Here is a 17,167-nt window from a genome sequence, read left to right on the forward strand (position 1 = left end):
CACAAATTACGGGAATACAAAATCTTTCTTACAAATAACGCGCGGCCGCAGAGTCATACTGACCTTTTTAATTATTATCTTTTATATTTTATGCTCAGTAAAAATTGTAGGTAGTAATACTTTGTAAAAGAGACGATGATAATCGTACTTCACTCTACAAAAAATTATTTCTCATATTATGAGGAATTTTCATTAGCTTTCCAAACTTTCTCGAGATGAGGAAAAGAAATTTGAAATTTAATCAGTCTTGTTTTAAATAGAAGTAATGTGTTATTATTGAACTGAAACCAACCGCAGTCTTTATAATCACACTGACGCTTAATGATTACTGTGGATATTAAACTACAAAATTATGAAATATTTCTACGAAACAATGTTTATGACACTTGTGAACGTAGCTCTTTTTATAAATGAACCTCTGTGTATCGTCTTCAGTTTGTTTTGCGCACATCAGGAACTTCCACAATTCTGCGATTCAATGTTATGCTCAATTTAGCAGTTCAGTATTCAGTGTCAGTGTGCGTGCAGGTCTTGTGCATGTTGGCTGTCGGCGTCTGGTCGCGGCTGCTCGGTGTGAACGAATTTACGATGAACCGTTTATAAACATCACGAACTTGTACAGTGGATTTGATATACCTGTTAAACATAAAATGCATCGCATTCAAGTATACGCTTGAGATTTGTAGATACTAACAATACGTTATCGATAGTGTACCTGTGTTACACGTATATACGAGTGATTTAATATAATAAGCGGTAAAATGGAAGACAAAGCTGAAAAGGAACCCCAGACGCAGTTAGCTGATATGAAGAATGGGTCCAAAGACATGGAAGCCAACCCAAGTACTGCGGAACCAAAAGTATGGAAGAACTCTTCCTTTTGCGAAAGGATCGGTATTATCAGAAGATACATCACCGTGGAGCCCATGTTGGCATGCTACATCATGCCCAGTGTCATAGCAAGTATTGCGGTGCAGAATCTCAACTTGGAAAAGGCTTGCAGAGTCAATCAAAACTACTCCACCGAACTCTGTGACGATATCATAACGCAGAGACTGAATGGATCTATGGAAGAAGTCGAAGTTCAGAAGCTGGTGGCTTATATGGGGGCATGGAGACTACCCTTGCAAACGGCCCTTCCAGCCATCATGATCCTGTTCATTGGACCCTGGAGCGACCGCACAGGCAAGAGAAAGCCTTGCATGCTGGTACCTATCCTGGGAGAGTTTCTGACCGCGGTTGGCCTAATTTTATGTACATATTATTTCCTCCAATGGCCCCTGGAAGTGGCAGGGGTTATAGAAGCTCTACCGCCGTCTCTAACTGGAGGCTACGCTACCATGTTCCTGGGTATCTTCACGTATCTAGCCGACAACACGACTCCCGAAGAAAGGACATTCAGAATTGGTGTAGTGAATACATTCATATCCTTGGCACTTCCTGTGGGAATGGCTTTGAGTGGAACATTACTAAATGCTATTGGATTCTACGGGGTTTTCACAATTTCAATTGCATTCTACGGCGCAGCGTTTCTGTACGGATACTTCGGAATCCACGACAAGAAGGTCGTAAAAGAAGTTGGTACGAACCACCAGAAAGAATTGAGTTCTTGTACCCAGTTCTTCAGCTTGGTCCACGTTTGGGACACCTTCATGGTTATTTTTAAGAAGCGCGCAACAAATCGAAGACTTCAGACGATTCTTCTCGTGGTGTGCTATATAATAGTGTCGGGACCGGTTCATGGTCAGTATTACACGTTTATTTATACATAAATATTTACGGGTAAAACCAGAATTCTGTTCATCGCATTAGATGAGATAATATTAACTGCAGAGATCAAAAGGTTAACGAAATCTTATCGAAGAATATTACGAAACAGAATTTAATTAAAAATATTAAATAATTTATTAATTCTGTGACTCGCTTGTTAAGAAGGCCATTGTCAGTTTTTTGATATATTTTTTTGCGATTTCTTAAAATCTAAAAGAACCTTTCGATTTCTAGAAAGGATTTATCGATTTTCGGGGGCCAGTGGTACACAAGAAAATCGTTTATCTTCTAAAAAAAAATCTACGTAAGAACTGACATTGGCTCTTTTAGAAGCAATCCACAGAAGTATTTTAAGTATCTGGTAATATTATCCTTGTATCGAGATGTTTATTTTCAATTTATAATTATATTTCCAGGTATCGCTTTTTCTCGTTCCTTGCACAAAAAATAATTGCAGATTTTATGCATAAAAATCTTCATCTTTAACTTTTTCTTTTCGTGTATTGTCTACTATTTGAATATTGACGTTCATAGTTAAAAAAATGTATAGCGTTACGCGGTGCAGCAGAAAATTAGAAGCGCTTTTCTAGTTGTAACTTGTGCTTTTGAAACAAACTTTGATCTTATCTGAATAAAAGCAAGTGGAATAAATTGCACCATCTGTCATCTGCCATCTTCCATCTGCCACCTGGAAATAAATGAAAGCTCGACCAACCTGATCGCGAGTCTTTTGATGAATACATTGTTTAAAGGGAATCAATTTACATAATTATATAAATGTGTACAAATACAATTAGAAGGTGGGAAATATGGGAAGAATATTGGAATGTTTAAATATTACTCCAAAATTTATTCATTAAAAATAATATACGAATTACCACATGATGGATAGATTGCGTACTGTATATTTTTTACGATACATAAGAAAAATCTATTTCACACTGTATGTGTGCTAATTAACATCGACGAACATATTTTCAATAACTTTTGGCAAAATACGATTTAAAAAAAAAAACAAATAGGTTGGTACCAGCGCAGACCCATGAATAATCGCGGGATAGTATGAATTCGTGACAAATCAGTTCCAATTACGAGAATGAAACAATTAAAATATTTTTTTCGAAGGAAGCAAATACTTGGGGTGTGATAATATAGAAGTTGTCCGTGGGTAAAGTACGCTGATTCTAAATTACGGTAGAAGTAAAAAAAATAAATGATTTTTTTCTGATTTCCAACTGTTTTTCCTCCCAAAAATATTTTCCTTTAGAAAATATGTATTTTCTTCATACCTAAAATCTACCTTAAAACGTTAAAATTTCTAAATAAGTCTTGCATCTTTTTTACTTGTATTATCATGTAGAGTCACCTCTTGAAGTTTGCGCACTTTACCCCCCGAACACCTTTATTAATAAATGATTTTTGATGCACCACTTTTAATGAATCAAAACTAATCAATACATGACAGCCAACCAGGTTTCGCTTAGAATTTTTCTGTACTTTATCGCTTGTCTAAATTCTACATCAAAATCAAAGCATATTTGTTCATATTTGAATTCATTAAACCCATTAAACCAAAGTTAAACCAAAGACAACCGAAAAAAATACAGGTAAACAGGCAACACGCAAAGTCCCGCATTGAATAATTTCACCTACATAAATAATAACACATAAAAAGTAAGATTATTTTAAATGAAACCATTGTTCACACAATCAAGTTCTGATAAACGAATAGCAGTGATGCATGGAACTGGTAGAGCAGTAACGAAGGTGGGAACTCGTATATTGAATGCTGTGGAAATAAGATCCCCGAGGCACGTCACTTTTTAACAATACTTATATAGGACCGTAAAACAAATGAGGATATTCGAAATGATTCGGTACAAGGCATAGAGATAATTCAAGTTGGGGCAAAAGTAATGTCATTATGTGAATGTGCCATCATTTTTGCAAATGGAGTCAAATGTCATTGTACTTTGGTATTTATATTGTAGATAGATAGAGAATCAGCTGACAATAAGCAATAGAGCAATACACACCTGAAGAACGCAGAATTATTGTTACTGCTTATTTGACCAATTTCCGGCCAAAAATAAATTAAGTACTATAATACTTTTGGCCGTGAAAATCTCAAACAATAACCAAATTTAAGTTTATATTAAGTTCTGGAAGTATTTTCGTTTTTATTATTGTTTCGGCGTGCAAGGCCATCGTAAATCAATGGTTATGCTACATTTTTATTTGTACGATGTTTATTGTGCTGTACCGATACTTTTTGACTTACTTAGAAAACAATTGTGTGAGATACTTGTAGGTTTTAGTCCTACTTTAAAGTAAGTTAAGGTACCATTTTGTATTTAAAAAAAAGTGTTACGGCCATTAGCTAGGAAAAGGGTAGGGGGCGGCATTTTTTTTACCGGGGTGGCTCGCCACCGCTCAATATCTCGCTATCGGTCTAGCGGGAAGACACCGGGCGGCACCAGGCGGACACCGGGCGGCCACCGGGCGGGCGGCGCGGATAGTTTTTTTAATAGCCCAGCTACACTACTCGCGAAGTTGATCGAAGTTGACCGAATACGATAGTGTGGGCACGAACTTCGCTTCGCTTCGGGCAACTTCGCTTCGCTTCGCCCGACTTCCGATTGTTGTCGGTAAATGCGCCCGAGTCAAAGGACTCGAAGCGTCACGGCATAAATAAACCAATCACTGACTGGTTGGACTGAGTTACTCGCGAAGTTGCACGAGTGTGTGGGCAGGCACTTCGAACTTCGGCTAACTTCGTCGAGGACTTCGTCGAAGCGAGTAGTGTAGCGGCCGCTTAAGGCTTCATAAGAATAACGGGGTTTGCTCGACGTTCATATTTTAATTATTTCTGATGAACGTATTACTAAAATCTCATATGTTTCTAGAGGGATTTTTTATTATTTGAGATTAATAAAAACAGGACCTTACCATTAAAATATTGTTTGTAAACCGGTTGCAAAATATTACAAAACGTTTCTCAACTATAAAATCACCGATGAGCACCAGATTTTATTTTTCTAGACGATGAATTAGTAACTTCCCGAGGGATCCCTCTAGAAACATTTGACATTTTAGTAATACGTTCACCAGAAATAATTAAAATAAACCCCCCGGAAATCGATTTTCCAGGCCTGCTAGGGCAAAGTTGACCGTAGTTCAGTCCATTCGCCGGTCCGCAAACCCGAAATATTTTATGCTGTTATTGTTCGCATGTTTTACTCAGTCTCTTTTCAAATTGCATTACAATTAATATGAATGTATTAAGCCCCAGTATATGCTGTTTGGAATCGCGATTTGGTTAACACCCACCTCTTTTAGTTTTCATAACTGCGCATAGGGTTTTGATTGTCGCTAAGATAGAAATTTTAGATATTTCACTTCTTGCGTTTGCTACATCTGTTGATATTGTTGAGAACTAAAATTAATTTTACCAAAAGTTGGTCATATGATATACTCATACTCTCCATGTGACATGTAGTTAACAAAATTCGCCGTGCATTTAACGGCAACAAGTAGTAAGGGTCGACTTGAGTCCGCCGATCGTTAGGTATTTGGTATTTGATAAATAAACTTTTATTTCGGTGGACAAATACTAGCGACGTTACTTGACCTGGACACAGTGGACACGCGCGGGAATTAAAACGCCTACAATTCTCAAACTAAGGATATTACAGATTTAATTAATTAAATCTTTTTTATATTAAATTAAAATGTAACTTATGTATATACTTTTATAAAATGAATACATATTTAAAAATTTCTCCTATAAAATTAAACCCATTTTTTTAAAAAATGAATTAAGGTTTTTCTTGTAAGATTTATGCATAAATATATTAAACCTACTTTTCTATACATAACATACACTTATATATAGTATGCTTATAATAATTATATACCACAAAGATAATTTTTATTGTTTTAAGCTTTTTTATATCAACAGAGTTTGAACTCTAGATTCCTCCTAAAGACTTGTAAAACAGAAGACTTTTTTAAATTATTTATTTATTCATTTAAACAATACAATATAAAGAGTTATCTAATATGCTTGCAATATAACATTATAATAAAAATAACGCACTCGTGGCTGATCAAAGTATTAAATATATATAAAATCAACCCCATTATTATTAGCTTTTTGGAAAATATTATGTCCTTTTGGAATACCAATTTACTTTTCAATTTAAAAGGTAAGAAAATAGTAATACCGGGCATTTCAATTAAAAGAGGGATTTTTCAAGGAGACTCATTGAGTCCTTTTTGGTTTTGCCAAGCATTGAATCCTCCATCTAAAATGTTCATTAAAAGCAAGTTTGGAATAAAAATAAAAATTTCGCATTTGTTATGGATACCTATTACCATAGTACCTGTGGGTCAATCCGACGACGACAAGATAATGACATTCAGCGTAAAGGCGGTAAATGCGAAAACAGAAATCTGCAATACCGACAATTTATTGCAATTTTGTAAGCTACAAACTACCACAACACAAGCTACATAGCTTATCTCCCGTGTGCAGAGATCATGCAACATACATCGCGCAACATTCCTCACGTCTTTACAGCACTCGGTTTTTATCGATTCCTTACCGACCCGTGGGACGATTGCCTAAGTAAGAACTGAAAGTAGGTGGGTATGTACTGTACTCACACGTCACATTTCACTGAACCTAACGGCTTAGAAGGCAAGTGTGATATCATTTGATCTACATAATAATATTTGTGCAGGGGAATACCAAAGACGTGAGTGGATAATAATTGTTTCGGTTAGTCACAGATGATTAAGGTGACCTTATTAATTATTCAGCACAACGAACTGTGCTGGATTTACTTTTAAAGAACGGGGGAAAATGTGAAGTTTTTTCTTTTATACATTCAATAATATTATTATTCATCAAGTCTTAAAAAACAGTTTATTTATAGCTACAGCCATTTCCCATAGTGCTGGGAAACTAATACTTGGGTAATTAACATTGACATGTAATTGTTGAATTGAGTGGATCATATTAAAAACTTATTTCAATCCTATTCTTATCTTTGGTTGTCTCTTTGTAAACCTATCCAGGGTGTCTAGCACTGTCTATCGATAAAGGTTTATCAAAAATGTCGATAACTTGTCATCGTTCCCAAAGTCGACTGCAGCACGTCAACAAACAGACAACGACTAAGTGTTCTTACCTTATTCGTCGTGAACTGTTTGTACGTTGATGATATGCAGTCGTGCTCGGGAAAAATTTATTGAAATTATTGATAAATTCTGTGTCCATAAACTGTGCTAAGTATCGTAATCATTTTTAAAAAAATTGTTTCATGTTTTTTAATACTTATGTATTTTTAATGCTTGTAATTTTATTTCTGTTATATCTTTATCATGTTCACAATTATCTCGCAACTTAAAGTTACACTACCTATATTTATGTAAAAACCCTTTGGTTGTAAAATAAATAAACGAGTTCTGCTGTGTTTACAAGGCTTTATCAAATTGTTTGATAATGCCTTCTAAACAGAACATACATATCAAACTTTTTGATACTACCTTCAGAAATCAAAGCACCTGTGAAGCGTAATAATACTTACACTCATTAGAATAATTAAAAGCTCGTAAAATAGTTGAATTATAAAATAATATTATATTAAATTAAATACAGAAATTCCTTGATTTAAAAGTTGTACTGATTTTGTGAGGTCAGAACCGACCGTTCGATAGTTTATAAACAATAAAGAAATTTATTGCGGTCACGGGGTGTTTGGTAAATAAATAGTGCGTTTACTTATAAAATGTACATAAATCGTATAAATAAAATATCAATCAATATTTTTATTTTTTTTATTTTCAGGAGCGGGAAGCGTTCAATACTATTATGCTAGAAGAGCTTACCAGTTCAATGAGGTTGACTTCAGTATATTTTCATCATATACTATCATAGTGAACTTCTTTGGTAAGTTACCATTATTTACATTCATATTGTAGGTACTAGGATATGATTGCAGTTTAAAAAAATTTTAAACTGTGCACTGTTGTAAAATATATAATAAGAAATTTAAAAAAAATCAAGTTTCCTTTTTCATATTATACACGGGGTCCTGAAACTAATGGAACAATCCGGAAACTGGTGAATCTACATCACAGAGAGAACCTAGAAGAATATATATTGATTAAAAAAAGTATAATTGAATGTTTTTCCAGGTGTGATGTTCGCGCTATCAGTATTAAGCAAATACTTCCAGATGAATGACTGCCTGCTAGCCGCCATAGCCTGCCTCTCTAAGGTGATGGGAAGCTTTGTGTACGCCTTCGCCCCTTCAAAGGAGTGGCTGTACCTTGCTCCCATAGTGGAACTGATGGGGGGAACTGCAGTCATTGCCATGAGGTCCATGGCAACTAAAGTAGTAGACAATAACGAAGTTGGTAAGTACTTCACAATCTTTGCATGGTGTCATGAAAGTGCGTCAAGTACGACGTTTTTTGTTACACATTGTACAAATATTGTAAACTGTTTATTTACCTAAGATTATTACCAATAAAAACGTCTCGCATCATTGTTTTCATACCTATGCGCTTGTGCTACTTTGCGTACATGCGCGTCATGCACGTCAGTCTCCCCGCTAATGATGTGTTTGTTCATCACTAGTATATAAGTATAATTCAATATATATTTACCATAGTTATTTCTGAGTTTAATCCATTAATAATGAAATCTGGTGAATAATATAGTTTCGTCTTATCGGAAAAAACGGGGTTATTTCCTACTGATTATTTTTTAACCCCTTCAGGATAATTTGTCCGGTTTAACGAACCAACAGCTGGTAGCCGTAGTCTATTTGTTCGCTTTTTTAACAGCTCATATGGTCTCATGGAACTCGTTGTATCTCCCTTACTATATTGGTAAAAAATATAATCTTAACGGTTTTAGAAAGTAAAAATACGCCGCTACATATTTATATAGAAGTTAACCACATAATAATTAAAATGTACACCTTATATGAAACCAAATCTTCCTACCGCAATTTGAGATAAATTTATGAATTTCAATATCAATTTTTATTAATTATTTTTGTATAAAACGATAAAAAAGTGCAGTGACAATAATATGTATAATACATTTGAGTATTAAAATATAAGTTTGTTTCGTTATCAGTTATTTTAGTTCTGTTTTAATAGGAGCAAGGTTAGCCATTTTTAAAACTTTTTATGCTTGCATAAAAAAATATATTTCAAAAACAATTTAAAAGCCTATTTCATCACCTTTCAAAAACAGTTTTCATTTTTTGGATGGGTAAATACAAAGTTTAAAAAAAATCAAATTTATATTGATGACAAAATGTTTAATTTTTTGGTTATTCTCTGGGAATTGTTATTATAATATTTAATAATTTTTAATTGTATGAACGAGATAAAAAGTGAAGTGACATTAATCTTGCAAAATCTTTAAATAAAAGGACTGTTTTCTTTGAAATTATAATTCTTTGAAATTTTTCGATGTTTTCATTAAAAACGACAGATTTTTTTTTTCAACATTATTCATGTTTGAAATTAAAATATTGCAATATTTAAACGTCAAAGTATTTTTCAAATACAAAAAACTAAAAGGTAATTTTATCTAGTTTCTTAAATAGTATTTGTTTTTACGACATCTTTAAAATGAATAAAAATATATAACATTTAACATACCGACCGGATAAATCATCAAAATGATAATTCATCACAACTTTAAAAAGTTGTATAAAGTCATGGAAAGTGATGAAACAGAAACTTTATTAACTGGATTAAGTAGGTTAGGTTTAATTTATTTTTTTCATCGTTTCTAATGACTTTATATCACTTTTTAAAAGTGTGTTGAATTGTCATTGTGTTGATTTGTCATGAAACCGAAATATGTATATCTTGTGTACCATCTTTACATTAACTATTTTACGTTTCAATTAATAAGGTTTTATCAATTAAATTAAATTTTCAGCACGTTTTTTAGTTAAGACCATAAATGTGAAGTTGCTAAGTAGGTTAATAACTTGGTATAGTGTCATTGATGTATTATACTTAAGTCAATGTATAAGAGTGTGATGAAAATGGGTTAGGAACTTGGTGCTTAGTAGATTTTCGTAAAAAAATGAATGTGTTTAATTTATGTGAAATAAACAAAAGCAAACGAGTCACTTTGACAGATGGATTTTTGGAGGAAAAACAGAATTTAGGGGAGAAAAAAATAGGAAAACAATGGGATTAAAAAGAGTTTATTAATAATTTAAATTAGACGAAGGCTTGAGTAATAGGGTGAAGATGTGAGTGGTTGCTCTATGGTGAAGATTGACCTGATGATACCCAACCTCTGATAAGAGAGGGTACCATAAGAAGATGAGTAAATTTTTGTAGAAATTTTGCAGTAATAGCGTAATTAGAATATTATTAATCAACCAACCATCTATTGAAACATGTTTGTGCATATAAGACATGCTAGGATAATCTTTTTCTGTCATATACCTGAGAATGTATATTTTCTTTTAAAAAAAATTTGAGTCACTTCATTCAAAATGTAATTTTATAATAATTATTAAAAAATATAATTTCGGATGTGAGTACATAAAATTATATACAATATAACTTGTGAATAGGCACGTAAAACACATAAAATACTTATTTTCAGTGCATTTTTTATTAATATATGTAGACATTCTTTCAATAATTTGTGGTGTAATTGTCAGCATTGTTGCCTTCGAAGCTTTGTTCGTGGTTTTATTCTTAGCCGTGGGCCTCTTTAAAAAACTTTTATTTCTTTTTAAACATAAATTTATTTTTTTATTTAATTTAATTTTAATTATATCCCTTATTTTTCACGAGCCTGCGCTGGTAACATCATAAACATTGACCAAAAATATACACATAAATGAACAAAATTTTGTTAATGAGTAAACATTTCACCGACTGAAACCTGTTTTCAACCAACGAATGCTGAAGGATTATTTTTATTATTTCGACCCACAAACATGTTTTGTTATTCAAGCATATTTTTTCGAATTCTTGGTGTAGATTTCTGTCAAGTTCTTCAATACATTTTTGTTTAAGAAAAACACTTTCATGCTATCTGTTGAAGCATTGAATGTTCACCTTTGAGTTCATAAGCAGACGGGGCATCTCAGACTACCTTGAATTTATTGCAGGTCATTGTACAGATACATTATAATTACAATTAATTAAATCCTTTGTAAGTGAAGCTAAAGACACAAGCATTAATAAATCTTAAACAAAATCATTATTGACTGAAATAAAAGAAAATAAATTATTTTTAATAAAACGGAATACGGGTTAACACATTAACTCCCTTCTTTATATACAATGTTTCCACAACACAAATATTTGCTTTTTTAACCTTTGAAACTTGATTCTTAAATCAAAAATGCCCTGATTTGAAACACGGTAGTGATATGGCAAATGGTTATAAATGCAGTTTTGGTCATTTGTTCATTTTTAAATTTCTTCCATAGAAATGTTCCAAATAAACTTATCTATAATTTAACGTGACAAAAGTATGTATCTATAGAGCTGCAATTTTAATCTTTATGAAGTTTTGAAAATATGTCACTTAATGTCATCGGAAAAATGCGTTTAACGTGATGTGGCAAAAGAACAAAAGTGTTTGTGTATTTTTTCAATACAACAGATATCTACATTTTGTGTGTGACTAAACTAATGTTTAATGAAAAATGATTATTATTTTTGTTATTTTCTTTTAAGAAAAACTACACGAAAAAGTATGATATGGCAAAAAAATGTATGTGCTTAAAATGTCATATAATAATAAAACCCTAATATGATTAAGAAAAATAATAAGGAGATTGTGTTGGGATGCTAATTATGCATCTTTTTATATGTTAGGTTTGAAATAACCTTTGATAAAAACTTTGTTTTTGCTCTCCTATAAAATTGTGTCAGCAGCAAATATGTATAACTCTTTGCCATATCACTGCTGATTTACATTGTATAATGTTTTCCAATACTTATGTGAAGTTTTTTTTCCTCCCTTCTTATAAGTGAGAACGTTAAAAAACATACATAGTACGTACAAAATTAATAGTATATACATTTTTAATATTACCGCTCTGAAGAAGGTTATCGAAACCTGTAAATGACAAACATTTTCATATTAGGGAAGTGATAATTATCACCAATAATTAAAATTAAAAATGTTTTCAGAAATTTTAAATTAGTCACACATACAAAGTGATTGATTTCTACAAAAAATATGAAATATTCAATGTGAACTTGTGAAAGAGTTTAAAATAATTGTGTATTTGATTTGAATTTTAATATGAAATGAGCTATTGTAAATTTTTTCAGGTAAAATCAACTCTGTCTTTGGAGTCTGTGAGGCCCTCGTAAACACCGTCTATGGACCAATCTTTGCAGCGTTTTACGCACAAACTGTTGAGACGTTTCCGGGAGCATTTTGCATTCTTTCTGCATTTTTGCTAGCACCCTCCGTCGCCATATTCCTGTAAGTACCAACTAATCTTGTTAGCGACATCATATGTTGCACATCAATGACCTTTTGACATGTGCACCGATTCATTGTTACGCGGATGACAGTACAGTTCATGATAGCTTTTTGTTTGATAAGCCCCCAAAGGGCACACAAACTCCAACGGCTCGGAGGGCTTTGAAGCAGAGAATGGACGGTTATCTCGAGAGTATTTCCTCCTGGGGTAAAAATAATCTCGTCGAATTTAATGTTTCAAAGACCCAATCCTGTCTGATTACGTCTAAAAGGGATCCAAATGATAATCTAGTCTCCTTCAACGGAAGCAATCTTCCGAACAGGCCTTCCATTGATATGCTTGGTGTAACTATAAGTGACCAGCTCAGGTACGGGGGCTCCATCGAAGCCAGAGTAAAGTTGGCCTCTCAGAAGCTGGGCGTACTGTACAGGGCCCGCAGATACTTTAATAGTACACAACTGCTCACCCTGTACAAATCGCAAGTGCGCCCTACGGTCGAATTTGGCAGCCATCTCTGGTCTGGAGCCCCTAAATACCTGAAAAAAACCCTTGACTCTGTGCAGAAACGGGCGGTCCGTTTGATAGATTCCCCAATCTTAACAAACGGACTGCAATCTTTAGAGCACAGGCGTCAGGTAGGTATGCTGTCCTTGTTTTATCGGTATTACAATGGAAGATGCTCTGAGGAACTAGCGTCATTGATCCCTTCGGCACCGGTGCGTAGTCGGGATACACGCCAAACGCGCGCCCAACATTTGTACACAGTTGACACTTGTCACATGAGAACGGGTCGCTTCTACGATTCGTTCTTAAGTTTAACAGCTCGGCTGTGGAACGAACTGCCGGCCTCTGTGTTTCCTCCCTCCTACAACATGGGACTCTTCAAGACCCATGTTCACTCCTTCCTCTCCACAAAAAGACCCTCCACACAGCATCCCCAAAGATGACATAGGCCCTGAGGGAAATTATTTTCTTCAGGGCCTCCTGTGTGGAGTAAATATAAAAAAAAAAAAAAAAAAAAAAATATGATGCGCGTATTAATAAGTCCTGATTGTGCGCTATGCACATCAATTTACATAAACATTGGAGTAGTATTTTATTATTACTATCGAAAATACTGTAGACGTATTTTATTGTATTTATATTATGTAGCGTGTTTTTGTGATTTATATAATTTTATGCAATTTATGATTTGATAATTAGCATTAATATTAAAACCAAATCAAAAATAATTGAAGTTTATAACTGTGAAAGGGAAAATAACGCCTAACTAATTATGTATAAAGGTTTTTGTCTCCGAACTCATTCTGTCTCAGTTATTCATATAAGAAATTACCCTAAAATATTGATAATAAGTCCAACATCACTAAAATATTGGCAATATTTACTTGTATTGACTGGCATCTCTGGCCACAAGAGGCGCTAGTTTAACGTGGCGTAATCGTTCATAAAATCCATTAAAATGTATTAAAATGAACCAAACCTCAGAAGTCATGTCGCTGGGAGACGCTAGTGTAGAATACTGCCATCAGAATGTATGAGATATGTCAGAACTTGGAGGTATTACAACTGTTCAACAGTATTTAATATGAGTAATTCAGTCAGCCGTGAGGATTATTAACTAATGAAATTATCATAATACAACATTTCTTAATCTGCCTTCTGGCAACAGCACAAGAATAAATAAACACCTAATGAAAATAAATATGTATACCAAGACTTGCAAATAAATTGCAAGTTTAGAAGAGAATTGAAATTGTACAGCAATATAATTTAATATGAACTTGACTGATGAAGACTGATCTGGTTGACATATTCATTTTCAAACGTCTTTGGATGTACCCATGGTAGGAAAAGAGAAACAGAGCTCACTCGCAGATGAAATGGGTTGACGACTTAAAGAAAGCCACCAGCTTCTGATGGATGAGAGAAGAAGAAGAAAAGGGAGCAAAACTGGAGACATCTGAGTCAAAATGTCGACATCTGAGTTCAAAACTGGAGACATCTGAGTCAAAATGTCGACATCTGAGTTCAAAACTGGAGACATCTGAGTCAAAATGTCGACATCTGAGTTCAAAACTGGAGATATCTGAGTCAAAATGTCTATTTCAGAAAGATGATGAAGAGGGCATTGACTGATAGAGACCTGTATTCTTATTTGCGATTACACGAAATTCAACATTTTTATACGATTTTTGCAATTTTCACGAGAGCAAAGTGAAATTTCAAATTTTGCAAATTTCAGGCAAATAATGGAAATTATCTTCTTTTGGAAATTTTTGATGTGTATTTAAAAATAATAAAAAAGTAATAAAAATTATGTTTTCAAAATATTTCTTGTAAATATGAATAGACATAAAATTGAACAAAGCTAACTTCACATCGAAAACGCCGAGTAACTGCTATTCATGTTCAGATTTGAGAAAAAACAAATAACGATGTTCAGCCACTTTTTGTAATAAAATAGTTACATAGTATAAAACCACTTTTTTGCAAAATACCACAGGTTTTAACAGAAATAATTCGAAATTTCCAGGTCCCTATCGACAGATAATAGTTGTTTATTTTAATTTCAGGTACATGTATAAGCTGCAGAAGGTGGATGACTTCAACGGTGATAAAGAAAAGGACGCTAAAGACAATCCTGGATTTGAAAGAGAAATGAGCCATTTGTAAACAATTCTAAGACACAATATGTAATTACATACAACTAGATTTCTTCCAACTGTGACATTGAAAGATAACTAATCAAATGTGAAATTAACAGAATTCAAAGACATTATTGTTGTACTTCTTTAAAGTGTTTATGGACTCGAGCGATGTAGATTTCCAGGCGTTTGGTTTTAAATTCAGCCGCACTCTTTCCAAGCATCATACCTCCGAATATTAATACAGAAACGTATAAACTTTGTTACTGTGGTAAGCCAATAAATACACTTATATAAATAAATATTATATCATATTTTTAGATTTCATAAAACAAAAATAAATTATTCTTTAAAAGTGCGAATTCTGTATAATATTTATAACTTATAGTTATTTGGGATAATATTGAATATTACTATCTCTGTATGTTGTCTATGGTCTACTGGAAATGTCTAGAATCACAGATATTTAAAATATTCAATTATCAAAACAAATTATCCAAAATTCAAATCATGTAAACAGATGTTGGATTTTTAAAAAACAATACAAAATTATGTTTGCATGAGACTTCACAGTACAACACATTGTGTAGAATATTCAATGGGATGTACATTAGTGAAATCTTTTGGTATTCCATAGAAGCTTAATCAAGCTAGCGACTAAACGTATTCACAGATAGCAGGAAGTTCAAAATAAATTAATTTTTATTCATATAAACCACCTATAGCTACTCAATTTTGGAAAGCTATCTCTAAATAATGTGAAGCGAAGCTTAATCAAGCTATAAGTGGTTATGTACATACATGTCAGGTTTTCACCAATGTCAATTTAATACAAAGCAATTAGATTTTAGGATCGAACCTTGAAATAAAATATATATAAGAATAAAATAAATAAACTGTTCAAAAGGTTTATTTCATTTCTTAAAAAATACAAAACTAATTTATTTAAAACAATCTAAAAACGTAATAAACAAACAACTGTGATTTAAACCTACAATTCATTGATAAATATGAATGTGTAATACAAAAGTTGTATTCCAGTAAGTAATATAATATTATAAGTAATATGAAAAACAAAAATATTTTAATATGCATATTGTTAATTTCAATATATTATGTAGCTTTAATATAAGTTAAGAATGCAAAGTATGTAAAAAAAATATCTAGATAATTTAAAAAATTGTTTCAGGTTTATTAGGATGTAGGTTGGCCATATCCTTGCGAAATGATTTTTTTTTAAATAAAAAATATATATAAATATTTTTTTACGGGTTTGTTTCATTTATTACAACATAGTTTGCAGTTAACACTTTAGCTAAAGTCAAAAACTGAGCCCATCTGCTGAAAAACAACTTTATTGCAATAACGCTATTTTTTTTCAAATCTATTAAAACTATAAGTCATTTTTTCACACCAAAAATCTTTTTTAAATCTCAACCACAGAAGGTAGTCCAAGCCTAGAGTGATAGCACTTCATTTCCGTACAACGGTCAAGTCAAGTCAATTTGAAACAGAAGGCTTATGTGGTCGGCGCTGGGAATATTTGTCATTATTTTAACTTTTTATGTGGACATGACAATACAACACACCTTTAAAAAGTCATTAAAAGTGATGAACAAAAAAAACTACAATATAAACCTTACCTACGGAACCTATTTAACCTAGTTTTTTTAATCACTTTTTATAACTTTATATCACTTTTTAAAGGTGTTTTGAATTGTCATGTTGATGAGTTATCCAGTCACCATTGAAAATGGTCCTAATAAACTCAGGAGTGAAACTGACACTTGATAACTGATTTTATTGAAACACAATGTTAAGAAAATACAAATTTGTTGATTTACAGAAAAAAAGCATTATTTTTTATTGAAGAAAAAGATAATAATGATAAATCTAAACGAAACATGAAACAGAACAAGACAAGGAAAAATAAAAAGATAACGGTCTCGACTGGGAATCGATTCAGGATCTTTGTCTTACTGGGACAACATCTTTAACCACTCGACCATTGGGATTAATTATTATATATCATTTTTGTCAATCTCATATTTCAAATTCAGAATTAAAAATATTATAACGCAACTAATTTTTCCCATATTTTTGACAGCTATCTTTTTGAATGATTACAAAATTTTAAAGACTTGGTTTGTAATCTAGATAGTGTCTTGGATAAACATATCCGATTTTTATTTATATGGAATATTTTTGGTTTGTTTTTGTTTTACCTTTATTGTATTCAAA

General features: G+C 32.7%; 1 protein-coding gene across 1 annotated transcript; it reads left to right on the forward strand.

Annotated features, from left to right (window-relative positions):
• The first annotated feature begins 476 nt into the window (after positions 1-476).
• On the forward strand, positions 477-17,123 carry LOC149418934 (lysosomal proton-coupled steroid conjugate and bile acid symporter SLC46A3-like). The gene is made up of 5 exons (XM_089639092.1): positions 477-1,743; positions 7,625-7,726; positions 7,975-8,196; positions 12,121-12,277; positions 14,855-17,123. The coding sequence occupies exons 1-5, from the start codon at positions 762-764 to the stop codon at positions 14,952-14,954; spliced, it is 1,563 nt and encodes a 520-aa protein (XP_089495218.1). The 5' UTR covers positions 477-761; the 3' UTR covers positions 14,955-17,123.
• Positions 17,124-17,167: the final 44 nt, after the last annotated feature.

The sequence above is a fragment of the Hesperophylax consimilis genome, chromosome 13 (assembly GCF_061612785.1).
Source record: "Hesperophylax consimilis isolate HC1 chromosome 13, BYU_Hcon_1.0, whole genome shotgun sequence".
In the NCBI taxonomy this organism is placed as follows: Eukaryota; Metazoa; Arthropoda; class Insecta; order Trichoptera; family Limnephilidae; genus Hesperophylax; species Hesperophylax consimilis.

Coding starts and splice junctions, on each gene's coding strand:
- LOC149418934 (XM_089639092.1), top strand. CDS start 762: ATGGAAGACAAAGCTGAAAAGGAACCCCAGACGCAGTTAGCTGATATG. Junction 1,744..7,624: donor AGTGTCGGGACCGGTTCATG/GTCAGTATTACA, acceptor TTTTATTTTCAG/GAGCGGGAAGCGTTCAATAC. Junction 8,197..12,120: donor AGTAGACAATAACGAAGTTG/GTAAGTACTTCA, acceptor AAATTTTTTCAG/GTAAAATCAACTCTGTCTTT.